General features: G+C 39.8%; 2 protein-coding genes across 2 annotated transcripts; one reads left to right on the top strand and one right to left on the bottom strand.

Annotated features, from left to right (window-relative positions):
* Nucleotides 1-252: 252 nt before the first annotated feature.
* On the bottom strand, nt 253-4,206 carry LOC127777019 (uncharacterized). Its single transcript, XM_052303537.1, has 12 exons — nt 4,041-4,206; nt 3,706-3,947; nt 3,343-3,546; nt 3,121-3,213; nt 2,380-2,472; nt 1,956-2,294; nt 1,826-1,888; nt 1,686-1,748; nt 1,527-1,595; nt 1,368-1,442; nt 577-688; nt 253-341 (listed from the first exon to the last, which is right to left on the bottom strand). Exons 1-12 carry the CDS (start codon nt 4,204-4,206, stop codon nt 253-255), a joined length of 1,608 nt encoding a protein of 535 aa, XP_052159497.1.
* A 3,811-nt stretch (nt 4,207-8,017) lies between these two features.
* LOC127777020 (uncharacterized) lies at nt 8,018-10,278 on the top strand. The gene is made up of 2 exons (XM_052303538.1): nt 8,018-10,047; nt 10,134-10,278. The coding sequence occupies exons 1-2, from the start codon at nt 8,018-8,020 to the stop codon at nt 10,276-10,278; spliced, it is 2,175 nt and encodes a 724-aa protein (XP_052159498.1).
* The last annotated feature ends 7,172 nt before the right edge of the window (nt 10,279-17,450 follow it).

Here is a 17,450-nt window from a genome sequence, read left to right on the forward strand (position 1 = left end):
AATATTATTATAATAGTAAACTGCTTTGTATTATCTTCACAAACTTTGGAGAAGGAATTAGCAAGACATCACACAAGGGTAATGACCACGAATGAGTAGATAACATTGAATTTCAATAAGAAAATTTAAATATAGGTACTATTTACATCATTCCATAACATCCATAACAAACTTGAAGGTCTTTAAAAGGAGTATATATTTTAGGCATCTAGCTATATTAAAAATGCAAAAATATAGAAAATATATCTATGCCTATCCAATCTCTATGAATTCCCATGCTTCTTGATTAGATCTTGAGTAGGCCACTGAATCATGATCATTTAACCATTGATCTTTTGAATCTGCAAAAAATTAAAGTAGGATGTCATGATAGCATAGACATAATATGATATCAGTGATTCATCAAAGTGTGGAAATATATTGTGTATGCATGCATGCTTACACAAATTGAAGGCCAAGCAATTGACATTCCTTCAGCATGAACATCACCAATTGTCTTGCAATGCTTCATTGGCCTTACTAGCTCCTCGTTTTCTTGAAGAGGATGATTAACAACCACTTTTGTGAATTGATTACCTATCTCAACACCACCCACTTTCTCTCTTGGATTACTACTCAGAAAAGTAGCATATGCCACATGTTCTTTGTTAGGATATTTTGCAGTCATCAAAATTACTGTGGTACCTGCCTACAATATGATTGAATAAGAATCACTAGTTAGTTGCATAAACAAGAATCGAACTGTACTATTTGAGTACATAGTTTTTATCCACCTTCATCACAGAAGAATGCATCCTGTTTGAAACCATGGGATGTGTAGTCCTGTTCAGACCATCCTTTTTCTCTCTACTCTTCATAGTCTTTTGTACCTTTTGTTGTTTTTGTTTATTCACCTACAGATGGACAAGTTTTGTTAGATCCTATGATTTTGCTAGATAAAAACTATATTGTTTTTTGTAGAATCAAATATATAGGTTAGAAAATGTATAATTTTGGCATCACTTTTAGTTTCTAACTTCGAACACAGATTCACTAAGAGCAATTGAATAGTCAATAAAATACAAAGTTGGAGCAACAAAGCGGCAGAAAACATGAGAAAAATGGACATACCTTGCTTTACTAAAATGTACAATATTCTTTACTAAAAGTCAGTCAGGATTAAATGATATATCAATGGTCTAAAATCAGATTTCAGCATTACATGAAAGCATGACATCCATACTAAAACTATTACTAGCAATAGATTTTCAGTGGTGACAAATGTTAGCATCATCTTTCTTAGCATGTGTACATTACACATATCTCACACATTGATATAGACATAACACATTGATTATCCAGGAAATTTATTAGTGGGTAAGAATTACCTCCTGTCGAAAATCCTGAGCATAGAGTGATGATGAGTCGTCGTGGCTTGGTATTTCCTTATGGTTATGATCCACCTAGTGCAATTTCCATGATACATTCATATAAACCATGTTAAAAAATGAGTTGTCTTGCTGAAATGAAAAATAACAAAGTCTCACCTCATAGCCTAAATGTTCCATATCAGTGTTCTCATGCATGTTCAGTTGTTCCCTGTGCCTTTTTTTGTTCTATGGTTGAATGGTGAAACACAAATAAATATGTATATTAGCATATGCAGAAAGTGTTTAAAGGGAATTTAACAATTAGTTGAGATATACCATTGATGTAATTCTTTGTTCACTCTCAGATTCGTCAAGTTCACGTGCATTGCACTGAATTCTCTGCACAATTCTACAAATTTAAATGCTGCTGTACATAATTTGGTGATAAACCACTAAGGGTTGAATTTTGGCACTACCTTTCTATTAGCTCTTATTGCTTGTTCTTGAACATTGCCATCATAAGCTCTTTCATAGTTTACCTACATAAATGAACTGAACATTGAGTAAAAGTTCTATGTGAGGGATAGATAAATAACTCATATTTACCTTAGTTGGTCCACTTTTCCCATTGCATGTCTCCTTGTTCTGCTGCTCTTCAATTGCTTTCTCATGTTTTTTCAACAGTTCCTTTAATTCCCTTAGTTCCTGTCTAACATCCATGTCTTCATCTGATGAGTGATCCACTGTAGTAATATTTATGTTCTTGAGATGATGTGATGTGTGGCCATAAACTTGTTTAGGAACAGGAAGCAATCCCATCCCATGCACATGGCCAGGTTTTTCTTCGCCCAATACTTTATGTAGAGCATCACCTTCCCATGCAACTCTTCCCTGATCATTTTGTGCCAATTCTGGTTGTTCTTCAACAAGGTTCTCTAATTCAGCCTGCAAGTGAATAATGGATGCATATTAACAAGTACAGATAGTACTGACTCGATACTAAAGAAAGGATTATGTGTATGTAGCATACCACATGTTCATCTTTATCATTGCCCCTTTTTTTGTGAGTTGCTAGGTAAACCTGCGCTCTATGTGGTTGCTTCTTATTTGGATCATCTTGTCTCTGAAAATGGAAGGTGTTACTAAAAAAAAGCAAAGCAATATAAGGGTTCTTTGGATCTCCTGTTTTACTAGAACCAAAAATACAAAGGTAAATGTAGCCTATACAAAGGTAGAGGCAGCCATCATGGATTCCATCCCAATTATGATTGAAATGAAACGTTAATTAAGCCTAGGATCTACAAGTTAAAAGCTAGCAGAAGCCAACCATACTACAAATTAATAGACAGTAACTACTAGCAATCAGCAATGCATCAGCACCTCCGAATGCGACACAGGGTCAAATCAGAGAGGTTAATTCAGCAAGAGGAAATAGAATATACAAGTAGCAAAATGATGGTCATGGCAATCATGGGCACATAGCTTGCTGCCATGTGGTTGACAATCATGTTAAGGATAGTGGACGTGGTAAATTAGTTATATTTTTTCTCAACCAAAGATAGTTATCCTTAAATTACTGTTTCAGGTTTCTTCTCCAAATTAATAGATAAATATACAAATAATAGACTAGCAAACTAAAATACTTTTCCAAAAATAATCCTTCTAAATTTTAGTAAAAAAAATCCTTCTAAAGCATTTTCTATAAAAACTAATATCTTATTCACCTCATCCACACAACCAAATGGAATAGAATAAAATAAAACAAACTCACCATGTCATCAGACCAACGAGCATAACTCTTTGTTCCTGCCGAGTGGGGGTTCTTCAACATTGCACGACTTCTTTTGTTCTTCGCACTAAGGATCTATTATAAAAACAATGCATTATTGATGAATTCACACACTAGCACAATATGTAAGTGAATGAGGTTACAGTACAAATCTTGCTGTAGATTAGTGCTTCCCATTTGCTGTGGATAAGTGAATGAGATTACCTTTCCTTTCTTTGACTTCCAATAGTTGATAAGTGCTTCCCATTTGTCTTTCTCTATATCCTCTGGACAAAGCTTATAGAGAGAAGAATGCTTCTTCTTAGGATTAAACCATTTTTCCTTCAGTGCTGCCTTGAATCGCCTCCAATCTCTTCCAATTGATTTCAATATCCATTTCTCACAGAAATGAGGGTACAAGAACTTTGTCTAAAATTTTATAGGAACAGTGAATTAAAGAAAATGTCAGGTTATATCAATAAAGCATAAATGTTTTGTTGTGTGAGTAGAAGATGATGACAAGAAAGTGACTAGTAATTAAGCAAGCTCAGAACATTGTATTTATACAATCTTTAGCATGAGACAGACCTGTACAAATTGTAGTATTGTTAGATCTCCTTTGTTCTCTTTGACTTTTCTCCAGGTCTTCTTATCTAATGGACAGTAGCTTCCATTTCTTGCTATTGTGCCCAAAAATTGTCCTAACAACCCACCTTCTGCCCCAATGGGTTGCCCTAGTTTGTTACATTTTACAACTATGCGTTTCCCATCTGGAAGATCCCAAACATACGGTAACATAGTCGGTCCACGCTTTTTCACATCATCTTTTCCTGTAAAATTAATTGGGCAAGCTCAGTAACTACAGGAGCAGTATACTGTCATCAGTAAAATAGCTAATTTTGGTTGTCTAGTTACAATTGTACCTGAGATATTCAAGGTCCCATCATCTTGCTGCTCATCATGGATCCCATCGTCTTCAAATGCTTCAGGAGGCTCAACTTGTGGCGAGGAATGTTCATTACTAGTGCCCTGTCCACTGCAATATTGAAGGCTGCTTTGCACTATATTTAACCGTTTCTTTCTTCCCATTTGTCCCTGTAATGAGTTTTTGTAAAGAAAATAGGACTGTTGTATAAAAAATAATACTTCGGCAGTATGCCAAGGAGTAAAAGATGGTAAAACTATACAATTGAGTAATTGCAGAATATGTGAGACAATAATTAATGTAGACTGAATGAAATGTAAGTGAACTTTTGAATATTTTTTAACCACTTGGTATATAATTGATATCAGCATGTCGTACAAATACTGAAAATTTACAGAAAGAATATATGGACAAGGTTTTATTCACAATTGACCTTTGACCAAGTACAGAGTTCTAGATTGCATAACATTATAAAGAGTCAAGATCCATTGCTCATAGTCAATACTGAAGATCGGCTTGCAAAACATTAAGAACTCTGTTAATTCCTAGAAGATAGATTTGCAATTTAATCTAAAATGATAGTTTGACACAACCAGCAAGATAGAACTTCCAGCAGCATAACCCGAAATAATTGAGTTCACAATAAGAATCGCAAATCATATGGCATTTTAACCTGTACAAATTACTTGGAAAAATGTGTATGTCGACAAACAGTATATCATGTAGCTGCATATTGTTAGTAAATATCAATAGCCAATACTGAAGACTAGATACTCGCCATGTGCATGCACCAGGGATGCATTTCATCGAACAGATGAGGTGCACTTGAATCTGAATTTGTAACTCTCAGAAATAATAATCAAGAATTTGAGAAGGTAAACAAATCATACAAACGAATTTTTGGGTGGAAATGTTGAATCTTGTATGACCTACTTACCAGGTGCATGCAACAGGGAAGCAGCAATCAGGCGATCTGGATCTTCAGGACTGTAGACGGCACAGAGCACGGGTGGGGAAACAGCCTACAGAGAACACAAGTTCTTGGGAGTAGCCATGGCCTCCCCTCTCCGCTGAGCAGTTCAGACCTAAGGTTGGAGGAGATGTGGAGGGGGAGCTCGTGTGGTTCCTTTTGGAGAGGAGTGAGTTATTTGAAGAAGTGGTCGAAGTGAAGAGAGATTAGCAGGTGAGGGAGAATTGGAGAGATATTAGCAGAGTTGTTACAGCTGAGATTCCATTTTGGTGCCGTGGCGGTAATATTTTGGTGCGAAATTTTTTAGATCCGCGGGAATTATTTGGAGGCAAATTGAGACTCCCCTGAAAAAAAACTGAGACTGTGTATTCTTTTAAAAAGGAAAAATGGTTTTGACCATGAATTATCGTATTTTAATTTTGTACCATCAAAAAATTTCTATTTTATTTTGTACCATGGAATATTTGGTGGGGAAAGTTTTTAGATTGGTGGAAATTATTTAGAGGCAAATTGTGCTGTAGAATGAGACAATATTCTTTATTAAAGAAAATATGGTTTTCTACAACTATGAATTATCCTATTTTAATTTTGTACCATTGAATATTTGGTGGGAAACTTTTTAGATTGGCGGGAATTATTTGGAGGCAATTCGTGCTGTAGATTTGGAGTGGCGCTCCCTCTTGGAAAAAAAAATAGAACCCTCTAAACAATTGGGACTGCATTATTTTTAAAAGAAAAGATGGCTTTTTACAACTATGGATTATCCTACTTTAATTTTGTACCATAAAAAAAATTCCCTTAACTTTCATACCATCGATTTTTCCTATATTCACTTATGTACGCATATCATGACTTTTTTTTCTATGTTAACTTTGCTCCCTCTATTTCTGGACACTATTCATATTAAAACTTTGACAACTCACTTTTTAGAAAAAATATATATATATATATAAAGAGATACCCCATCGACACCGGCGCCTCCTCGCGGCCGACCACCGCCGGCACAGCCCCGTAGCCGACGCCAGGGCCCCCACCGCCGGGCGGCGCGGTGGAGCCAGAACCTCGGTGACGGCGGCGGCAACGCTGGCGGAGGCGGAGGGCAGCAGGGTGGGCAAGGGTAGGGACAGGGACTGGCGGAGAGGAGGAGGGGAATGGAGGCGGCGATGGAGCCCGCGGCGAGCGGCGGCGAGGGCGTAGGTAGCGGCGGAGGAGAATTGGCGGCATGCGTGGGTGTTGGCACTCTGGTTCACCGTCTGCCGCAACATGCCGTCGGTGGGACGGTGCCCGGCGGTGGGCAGCCGCACGGTGGAGAAGAGGGGCGGTGGTGGCAAGCCCGCGACGATGGGGCTGCATTGCCACGCGACGATGGGGCTGCAAATGCAGGGGAGTTGAAGGGGAGTGAGAGACTGACGATGCTTGGCAATTACACAGAAAAACATAGTCATGGCGACAAATTTTTTGATAATATGTGCTTGTAGTGTGCCTACAAATTATTTTAATACCATTTACATATGATTATTTATAGGATATTGTAATAATGTATTAAATTTATAGCGTTAATGTATTTATAATGTTTACTATCCCTGATATTTGCAGGGATTAAACTGTTTTCTTGTAATGTGCCGACAAAATTCTTAAAGTACCTGAGCTTTTTCAAATGTTTCAGTTTTCTCTAAAAAAGTATAGACTGATTTATCCTAATATGTTGCTAGGTCCACCCTGTCATATGCACACTCAGAACTAACTGTAGCCTGTAGGGCATTTCTTCCGTTCCTTGTATCTCGCTCTTTGACCTGAGTAGGCAAACAACCAGAACAAAATTCCCCTGATCTGCTGCGCCGACAAAATTCCCCTGATCTGCTGCACCGCCGCCGCCCTTACGACGCCATCCACCAGGCATTGCCCTTACGCCGCCGTCCGCCAGCATCGGTTCCAAGGCAGAGCTGCTCCATCGAGCCGCTCCTAGGAACGCCGTTCCCCATATCCTGCTGATGCTCTGCCAAGGGCGGCTAGCATCTTCCCTGCCCTCTCTACTGCATCTTCATCAGCTATTGCGGTTGTGCCCAAAGTCCTCTCATCTTCAAGTGAAAACTACACCAGGTTAGGAGCGCTCTGTTCTTTTATGCACGCTAGGTGTTTGATCTTTGACCTGTACACACACCTGTATCTGTTACTTGTCTGTTTCAGTGCAAACAAATATTTCATCGTTTTTGTTTTATCTTGCATCCTATTATATCTTGCATTTATTTGTTCAGATCGTAGGTAAAGGCTGTATATCTAGAGTATCAGAGCTCCAGTTAGCTAATCACAGGGACATATTTGTAGTGAACAAATGTTCTAAAATTTATTATTGTAGGTCCTATTATCTCCCCTCTGCTCCTAATCAAGATTGACATGCAAACTGTTCTTGTGGAACTATGTGATTTTAATAGTTCCTCTGTATTTATAGTACTGCAAATCCTCTATATTTTCAGTTTTCAATTGTCATGTAATGTCCTTATCATGTGGCTGTTCATGTTGTCTCAGATTATTTTCATTTATCCAGAGTGCTTTTGTCAGGCCCAACCTCTTCACCAATGTCTGATCTATCCATCTGCTGCTCCGCAATATGTCTGATATAGCCGCCATATGTACTGGATCACAACGTCAGGAGTCCAGGTGCGGTTAACCACACATCATATATATTGTAGATAGACTAATTTTGAGTTGAACTTAAAATTATAGAATCAAAAAAAATTCAATGGGTGGTTGTCAAATTAGGAACACTAATGTACTAACCATATTTCTTATCCCAACACAGAAAAACAATGGATTTAAATGCTATTAAGAAGTTACTGCTTTCCCCTAGACCAAGTGATAAGTACCTTGCTGGAATAGAGGGTTTTCTTGAGTTTGCATATAGGGAAAAGAATCCTAATGATAAGATCCGGTGTCCGTGCAAGAAATGTGTTAATAAGTGGTTACTAAGGCGTGATGAAGTGTATGATCATTTAGTGTGTGACGGAATGTTACTTGGTTATAATCCTTGGGGTTGTCATGGTGAAACTGCATCATTCATCTCTGGTAACAGTGAAACACAATCACAAAATAGAATTGATGATAATATGCACCGGCTAGTTCAAGATGCTTTTGGAAACACAGACAGTAGCCCTCCAGTGAATGATTATGATGCACCAACTTCTTCTAACAGTGGGCCAGACTCTGAAACAAAAATGTTCTATGATTTGCTCCGAGATGCTCACAAACCTTTATGGGAAGGGTGTGAACTTACAAGGCTTTCGTTTCTTGTAGTCTTGTTTCACATAAAATCCATTAACAAGTGGAGTAATAAATCCTTAAATGATTTGCTAGCGATCCTGCAACAAGCAATTCCAAATGGTAAGAGTTTACTTGGAACATTTGTTGAGGCTAGGAAGATAATAGGAAAGCTTGGACTTAATTATGTCAAGATTCATGTTTGTGCAAAAAACTGTCAACTTTACCGGAAAGACAAGGCAAATGATGACTTTTGTTCGAAATGTGGAACTTCAAGGTGGAAAAACAAAGAAGATAAAACTACTTTAACAAAGAAGGAAAGAAGAAGGGCAACCCCAAGAAAAGTTTTACGATACTTCCCAATTAAGCCAAGGCTTAAGAGGCTATTTATGCATAAGGAATCCGCTACAGCATTGAGGTGGCATGATGAGGGTCGCACAAAGGATGATGCATTGCGTCATCCAGCTGATTCAAAGGCTTGGAAAGACATTGATACTAGATATCCTACCTTTGCATCAGATTCTCGAAATATCAGGTTTGCAATGGCTAGTGATGGGTTTAATCCATTTGGAACGATGAGTTCGACTTATAGTTGTTGGCCGGTCGTCTTAGTTCCCTATAACCTCCCTCCATGGTTATGCATGAAAGCATCCTCACTTATGCTTGCTCTCATAATTCCAGGGCCATCTTACCCTGGAAAGGATTTTCATGTATTTATGGAGCCAGTTTATGAAGAGTTGATTGATTTGTTTGAGGTTGGAACCCCCACATATGATGCATCTCAAGACGAGATGTTTCAACTCCGTGCTATATTATTGTTCACAATCAGTGACTATCCTGGAATTGGGATCTTTGCAGGATATAGCATAAATGGTGAATTTGCATGTATTACATGTCGTGATGAAACATGTTCTAAACGTTTGATACATGGTCGCAAGTATTCTTTCATGGGACATCGTCGTTTTCTACCCCCAGACCATGAGTTCCACTACAATCGTATTTCTTTTGATGGAACTGAAGAACATAGACCAGAGCCTACTGCATATTCTGAAACTGCAATTCTTAGTAAAATAAAGGCAATTAATGATTTTGAGAAGTCAAAAACATGGAAATGTGTTAGTGGGCTATTTTCTTTGCCTTATTGGGAGTCCAATTTACTACGCCACAATCTTGATGTAATGCATATAGAGAAGAATGTTTGTGATAATATATATGGGACACTTCTAGGACTGGAAGGCAAATCAAAGGATAATTTACAGGCACGACTAGACCTACAAGAAATGAATATAAGGCCAGGTTTGCATCCTCAAAAAAAAGCTAACAATAAGTATTACTTGCCTCCTGCTACCTATACAATGTCTAAAAATGAGAAGCAACAATTTTGCAAAGTTCTCCATGATATTAAAGTTCCTGATGGCTACTCAGGAAACATATCAAGATGTGTAAATGTTAGTCAGGGAAAAATTTCAGGACTTAAAAGTCATGACTACCATATTCTAATCCAACAACTTCTTCCTGTTGCTTTGCGAGGTGTGCTTCCAGACAATGTTACATCCGTATTAGTTGACCTATGTGGTTATTTTAGAGAATTAAGTGCAAAAGTCCTATACATAGATGTACTTCGGAAGTTGGATGAACAAATTAAAATGACATTATGCCGTATGGAGATGATATTTCCTCCTGGATTTTTTACCGTTATGGTGCATTTAGTTGCTCATTTAGCAACAGAGGCTGAAATAGGAGGTCCTGTGTGTTACCGATCGATGTACTTTGTGGAAAGGTATGTTTACATTACAAATACAATTGAATTTGTTATCCAATATATATTTGTGAACATTTTTTTTTCTCATTTCCATGTTTATGCAGATATTTGAATGTGTTGAAGTCATATGTGCGTAATAAAGCGCATCCTGAGGGATGTATAGCTGAAGCATATTTGGCAGATGAGTGTATGACATTTTGTTCAAGATATATTGAAGGTTTTGAGACAAAACACAACCAACCTTCATGAAATGATGATAATGACGAGTCCATTGCTTGTCTTGATGATGAACATCAACCAAGTCTTTTTCCTCACGCTGGAAAACCTCTCGGCAAGCCTAGAAGTTATGTTATAAGGGGTTTGGCTAAAATCCAGGCACATAGATATGTTCTTTTCAATTGCCCAGAAGTCAATCCGTACCTTCGGTATTATCTCAAATTCATATGCATTGTTAGCTTAACTCTATTTGAAATGACAGTTCATTACTTTTTTTTTGTTTATGTAGAATGCACGCTGAGGAGATTACAAAAACATATCGGCGGGGCCGTATCACCCCAAAAATTATCGAGCGTACACAAAATGAGAAATTCCATGAATGGTTTAAAGCTCATGTAAGTGTTATTTTTCACATGATTTATATAAGAACTACAATCATGACTAAATTAATCCTAACTATATAGATAATGTACTTGGAGGGAAAACATGGCATCTACAATGTAAAGAGTGATCTTAGATGGCTTGCCCGTGGACCAATTGGACCAGCAAAAAGATACCGTGCTTTTAATACACGAGGCTTTCGGTTCAGGCCCAAACGTTTGGATGGGGTGACACAAAATAGTGGTGTTGTTCTAACTGCAAAAACATCCAGCTACACTAAATCAAGTGACACAAATCCTGTTTTAGGTGATTTGACATACTATGGTAGGATTGTTGATATTATCGAGCTCAATTACTCTGGACAATTTTCAGTGGTACTTTTTAAATGTGAATGGGTTGATGTTGTATCTGGAAAAGGGATTAAAAAAGATAAGTATGGGTACACACTTGTTAACTTCTCACATCTCATACATATGGGAGAAAAAATTGAGCACGAGCCTTTCATATTGCCTAATCAAGCAGATCAAGTATTTTATATCGATGATCCATTAAATCCTGGATGGTCCGTGGTAAGGAAGAACAAACCAAGGGATATATATGACATTGGTGAGAAAGAATGGACAGGTGACACAGCATTTGAGCCTTTCCATGTTTCACACCTTGGAGCGATCTCCAATGATGCAAACAATTATCAACAATGGGTTAGAACAGATGTTGAAGGAACAACAGTGGATGCTAATAACAGCGCTTTGAATAATGAATCATAGTGGTTGGTAATTATTTTCTTTCCTCTTCTATTTGGCTACTTCATGGTATCTACATTTTCTGCTTTGTGCTCTCAAACATTTCAGTTGATTAGTTCTGTTAGGAAATGTACTAGTAGTTCTAGGCAAGTGTGTCCAATATGTTGTTCTTGCAATTATTTTGTGTCTTGTTAAATTATTTTGTGTCTGTCAGTATAATCTTGCTTTGACTTGGTTTAATTTTTCCTTGATCTCTATGTTGATATGAATCATCTTGTATAGCTGTACAAAGAGACTTGGGTGCAGAATATATGCGTCAAAATTAAAAAAAAACGTTATGTCACAAAAAAAAGGTAAAAATATTCATATATCTAATATATTATGTTTATTTTCAGGTCCATCCATTTGTTAAGGTGGAAAATTCAAGTGAAGGCTTGCTTTGCCAACCTCTTTCCAGATTTCAGTGATACTTTTGTTCAGTTCTCTAGGTAGCACACCAAGGAAATTCTTCATTGTGTGAACTTCTGTTTTTTTTTTACTGTTCAATGATAAGTCATGTAATAATGTTATTAACTCTATGATTTCTATGGTGCGTTGTTTTCAGCATATTAGATTTTAATGCTATGACCCTATTGTTGTCTTGTATTTCCTGCCATTAAGTTGTTTTCTATCGACATACATGTATGGTTTGTTGGAGTTCCAGCCGTGCAGGCACATATTCGTCCTTTTATTTAATTTGGTATATGTATAGCTGAAGGCTAAAGGTGGCAAATCACAGGTCATGGGCTCATCTAGTGTCTATTCTCATCTACTACTATAACTCATGTAAGTAATAGTTCGTGGTACTAGTAACAAGTCTATGCTTTACCAAAGCACACGGCTTTCCATGGTTTAATATGTATTCATGTACGTGCTGTCAAAAAATGGGAACTGCAGCTCTTGGAGATATCTATCCTGAAAGATGCAACCCTGCCTAACTGTATCTGATACAGTTACTAAAAGATTTAAGCCAATGTATTTTCTTTTTCCTATTACTACTATAGTTCCATGATGCATGCTGGTACTACGAAAACTAACAATTCACCCAAGTCATTTGGATTTTGTATGCATCAAGAGGCTTCAAAATCCTGTTTTTATCGTCATCCGAAACCGTCCTGGAAGATATTGAAATGCTGTGCCAATCCAATGCATGGGAGTATGTAAGCAGATGATGAGACAGTTCATAGCTGGAGCTGCTCCCTTTGGATGCCAACTTCCAGGTGCTGCACCGGCGTTTATTTAGCATGCATATCTCTATCAAGTCAGCATGTGCTACCTAGCTTATTGGTAGTACCCTTCGACTTACATGCTGGCAGCCTAAGTTCGATCCCTCCGTGAGCCATATTTTCTCACCATTTTGCAATTAAACTGCTTTGTAAGCATCATGGGCCTTATAATAGACTGGCCCAAGTTGTATAGCCTATGTCCAGTTCAAGCCCAGATTAATTAAACAGTCCAGAAGTTTTTTAATCTTTATTATTGATTCAATGGTGCACCAATGGATTATTCGATCTCTTCACCAAAATTTTATAATTACTCAACTAGAATAAGGTTTGTTTCTGCAGTTGGTCTGTGAAGGTGCACCGTGCACGTATACCTCATGTTAGGTTTTCAACTCCTATATTCTTGTTTTGGCAAGAGCGAACTATATTTATTTTTTTTCATATATTGTGTTACTGTAGGTATTGGTAACACATAAATAACGTTACTATATGTAACACAACTGTAACACACTGAATATATGTTACAATACACCTTGTAATACAAAGCAAAGTGTTCCTACAGAGTGTTCTTGTAACACATGTCTTTTTGTGTTACAAAATTGTGTTACAAAATATAGGTTCTAACGTAGTGACTCCAGTAAGGCTGCCACAGTTTTTTGTTGGTCACAATTAAGATAAAGTTAGCTAAGCGTTTAATAAGTCTAACATTTGAGCTAAGATGCTAAGAAAATACTATGGCAATAGTAACTGAGACAATAAATCCAATATATAACTAATGAGGTATAAGTAAGGTATAGCGTAATGTACGTGATAAGTTGGGATTTTCAACGAACCTGCTCTCGCTATGCACGATCCGTGCTAACCCAGACAGAGATGGAATAGCCGAGTAGTAGCCAGACAATTCAACATCCTCTCACGCGTTCCTGGAACGCTAGTTGTTTATATATATCGAGCATAGAAATATGTATAATCACTTTCTAGTGATACTAATACTACTAGTATCATACCCTATATTTTATTATGAATCACACGAATAAATGTATGTTAACTATATAAAAATTATATAAAGAATATGAAGATGATGATTTGATATACTTGTATAGGTTGAACTCTATAATGAAATGTTAATGATGTGTGTTATGTTTGCACGATATTTAAGGGCATGTTCGGCTGCCCGTTAACGCGGCTGGGCTGTAGCAGCTTAAACAATGCTACTATTGATGATTCAGTTGTTGCAGACGTGAGATGCAACGCTGCGGCTGCACAGCAATGGCTGCCAAACACAGTCTAATTAAGATGTTTTAAAATAGTAATACTATTGGGTGATGATGTACATCTTTGTGATAATCAATCTGGAAATATAGGAAGAACCGAAGGATTGGTGCAGATTCCGAGAAGGCACATTAGATACAGAAAATATCAAAAGAATCCACAATGCATACGTGCTGACCTTTGGCTATTGTCTGCATATTTGTAGCTAAGAGCTCGTTTGCGTCAAGCCAATGTGAAACTTAAAGTAGGGCCAAAGCGAAAAAGGATATTACTATAAAAATTAGAGAAGGTTATATATATTGACCCTGTTTTGAAAAAGAGAATAGAAATATCATAGTAAGTCTCAAATAAATTTCACACTAAAAAAAGAGGAGTTCTTTGATTCCCCCCCTCCCCCCAACACCTTGATGGCACGAGAGGGCGAGGAGATCATCGCCCAGAAACATAGTACGTGGTCCTCCCGCCAAGAGAGCGACAAACTAGGCTTCGCGTGCAAACTCACAATAATTTCATTAGAAACTAAGTTTTTTAAATTGACGTGAGAAACTATGCTAGGAAAATGTCTAATTTTCCTATCTCAACCGTAAAACTAGGCATAATACCTCCCTCAAATATCAAACCATATCAGTTTACCTTGGTTTTGAAGGTGGCTTCATCTGACATGGTGTCTACATGACTACGTGGCATCACAATTGGAAAAAAAAGAATTTAACCAGTAAGAACCGAACTCTAATTCTTTCTCCCCTACCTCCTCTCTCTAGCATCGCTCAATGACTGTCCTAAAGCTCGCTGACCTCCCCACTACTCCCTCCCTCGGCACCAGCCTTCACTGTTGTCGGTGATATGGGCCCGGGGGTATCAGGTTTAGAGGGAGGAGGCTGCCCCCCGATGCCACGTGGCCCTCCCCCGAGGGGAGTCAGGCCCGAGGTGGGGTGGCAGCCACTCCTTCCCCAAAGACTAGTCGGAGGAGGCTGCCCCCCGATGCCACGTGGCCCTCCCCCGAAGGGAGTCAGGCCCGAGGTAGGGCCGCGGCCACTCCTTCCCAGAGACTGGATGGAGAAGGCTACCCTCCAATGCCACGTGTCGGGCCCGAGGTAGGGCGGCGGCCACTCCCTGGCCGAGACTAGAGGGAGAAGGCCGCCCCAGGCGCCACGTGGCTCCCCCTCCCCGAGGGGGGATCGGGCCCGAGGTCGGGCGGCGGCCGCCCCCTCCCGTGACTAGGGGTCGGGCTCCCCCGACCCCCTCTCTAGGTCACCACATATGGTGGGTTAGGTGTCCGCCTCCAGGTGCCCACCTACCCGCATTTATGGCGTCCTGAGCGGTCGCGCCACGCCGCATTTAATGCGGTGTGCAGTGCACTCAACCGGTCTGTGACCGGTCGAATGACTGATGGGACCCAAGATGTCAGGCGCACCATCGCGTGTGTCAGGCGATGTGCAGCCCGACATATCCCATCAAATAATGATGGTGAGAGGTTCTCATCCTCTTATCCTAGCCGGAGTCGGTCCTCCCGCTCTGGTCAAAGCAAGGCTCCCGTTTTCCGGTGTAATAAGAGCCCAGAAGTCTTCACCCATTAAATGGTGACTGACAGGGGCACCCCCCGTGTCAGGCGACAAGATTTGACAGGCCCCATCATCAAGACGACGTGTGCTTGGCTTCCCAAGTCAAGATACAAGATATGCATTTAATGCAAAGATTATAATACTTCTCCACCAGAGCTAGGTTAGGTTGTTGGGCCATGTGGTAACCCCTTTAGGTATAAAAGGAGGTCCAGGCCTAGTGGTAGAGGGGGGACTTCCGAGCGAACTGGCGCTTGGGTCTCGCAAGCCCAAGCACTGGTGTTCTACATTCAATCAATCATGCACAGGAGTAGGGTATTACGCTTCATAGTGGCCCGAACCTGTATAAACCTCTTTTGTCTCATCGTCTTGGAGGGGCCTAACCCCCTCAAGATCACACAGCTCCGCTCACTAAGCCCTCAAATCTCACCCGCTGCCCCCGGCCGAACTCACAAAGGGGGGCCTCATGGTTCCCTAGTGGAGGAGTTCATTCTCGGACAACTGTCGTCATCCCTCAACCTAAAGCATACTACCTTCCTCACCGGCGTAGCTCGACCTCTCCCTTCCTCTCCTTTTCCGACCTAGACATCGAGCTTGGTTAAGGGAGAGCTATGTGACAAAGGAGGTGTCATCGACTCGAGCTCACCCAAGGCCAAGATCTCCACTGAAAGCCATGACTGCAACTCCCATTCGCCACAATGCCATGCTTGACTACGGGTGGTGGAGTCCTCTATGTCCCTTCATCCCCCATTAATTCCTGTGATCCCTCCTCCTATACAGCACAACCACTGCTGAGTTCAAGCCCCTCGCGCGAGTGGCTACGGCAAGCTCCCTCTTCCTCAATGCTCAGGGAGGCGATGCATTGAGGTTGTCTTGATGGAGAGGTATTAGTCAGGGATGAGATCGATGCCTGCCGTTTCTCACCACGGAGATGGTATCTCTTCCCTCTCTCGCCACTGCCATCACCGAATAGCAGCTCAAGCTTTTGAACTCACCACTTGCCACTTCCTCGCTTTTGTATATACCGAGTTGACGAGGTCTCAATGAGGAATAGATGAAGAGGTTAGGTTAATGGTTGGTGAAACTCCGACAAGGATGCGGTGGTGGTGAAGTGTTGACGGAAAAATCAAACACACTGGCCTGGGAGATCTGCTTAGCTCTAGCGCAGGTCTAAAGATTGATGAGATGTGGGTGTGCCAGTTAGTTTGATCCTATAACTGACAAGATATGCAAATAGCAGATAAAACAGCCGATCGGCTAAACAGCCGATGTAGTGATTCCAGCCGATAACCGATAATAGCCGATGCCGATACCAGCCGATAGCGATAGGGTTTAAGCAATCGGCTATATGTCCAATGTAGATAATGCTATAAAGGCAATTGGCTGATGATGATGTAATAAAATAATAATATAATCCAATATAAACCAATCGGCAAATAATGATATGATAAATAAGCATCGATCCGAATATTAAAGCACACATCGGCTGGAGGTCCGATGTCATGAAATCCACAAGATTAGATTAAACAGTGAAACCTTTGTTGTCATCGGCTAAATCCAACTTATATGTATATGCAATCCTTACGAGCCGATGCAACGTCCAGATAACTCACCGGCTGAAACCCCGATGAAACCCTTATTGGCAATCAATAAGCAGGCTAGAGATTATGGTTCTAAGCACGACTTAGTAGATCAAACTTAACTGATGCAACACTAAGTATGAAAAGAAACACAATATCTAGATAATAAAGCCGTTGACTGATTTTCAGGGTGATAGATGCCTAGGCTAATCTAATCTAGCAACGCGATTTAGCCGATACTGGCAGAAACCCTAAAGCGAGAGACAGCCGATAGAGCTAAATTGATATGCTAAGACTAGATTAACAGAGACATGATAAATAGGTAGGCAAATATATCATCCAAACCAGAGCAATCCAAGAGGTCGAAAATATACTGATGCAGCTTTGAACGACGCCGACGTAAACGAT

The sequence above is a fragment of the Oryza glaberrima genome, chromosome 6 (genome assembly GCF_000147395.1).
Source record: "Oryza glaberrima chromosome 6, OglaRS2, whole genome shotgun sequence".
Classification (NCBI taxonomy): domain Eukaryota; kingdom Viridiplantae; phylum Streptophyta; class Magnoliopsida; order Poales; family Poaceae; genus Oryza; species Oryza glaberrima.

What these genes read in the sequence shown, in the direction of transcription:
- LOC127777019 (XM_052303537.1), bottom strand. Translation starts at nt 4,206, where the DNA reads ATGGGAAGAAAGAAACGGTTAAATATAGTGCAAAGCAGCCTTCAATAT. An exon ending in TGGGACCTTGAATATCTCAG is followed by an intron (nt 3,948 to 4,040) that starts GTACAATTGTAA and finishes TTAATTTTACAG; the next exon opens with GAAAAGATGATGTGAAAAAG. An exon ending in CAATACTACAATTTGTACAG is followed by an intron (nt 3,547 to 3,705) that starts GTCTGTCTCATG and finishes ATAAAATTTTAG; the next exon opens with ACAAAGTTCTTGTACCCTCA.
- LOC127777020 (XM_052303538.1), top strand. Translation starts at nt 8,018, where the DNA reads ATGTTACTTGGTTATAATCCTTGGGGTTGTCATGGTGAAACTGCATCA. An exon ending in TCGATGTACTTTGTGGAAAG is followed by an intron (nt 10,048 to 10,133) that starts GTATGTTTACAT and finishes ATGTTTATGCAG; the next exon opens with ATATTTGAATGTGTTGAAGT.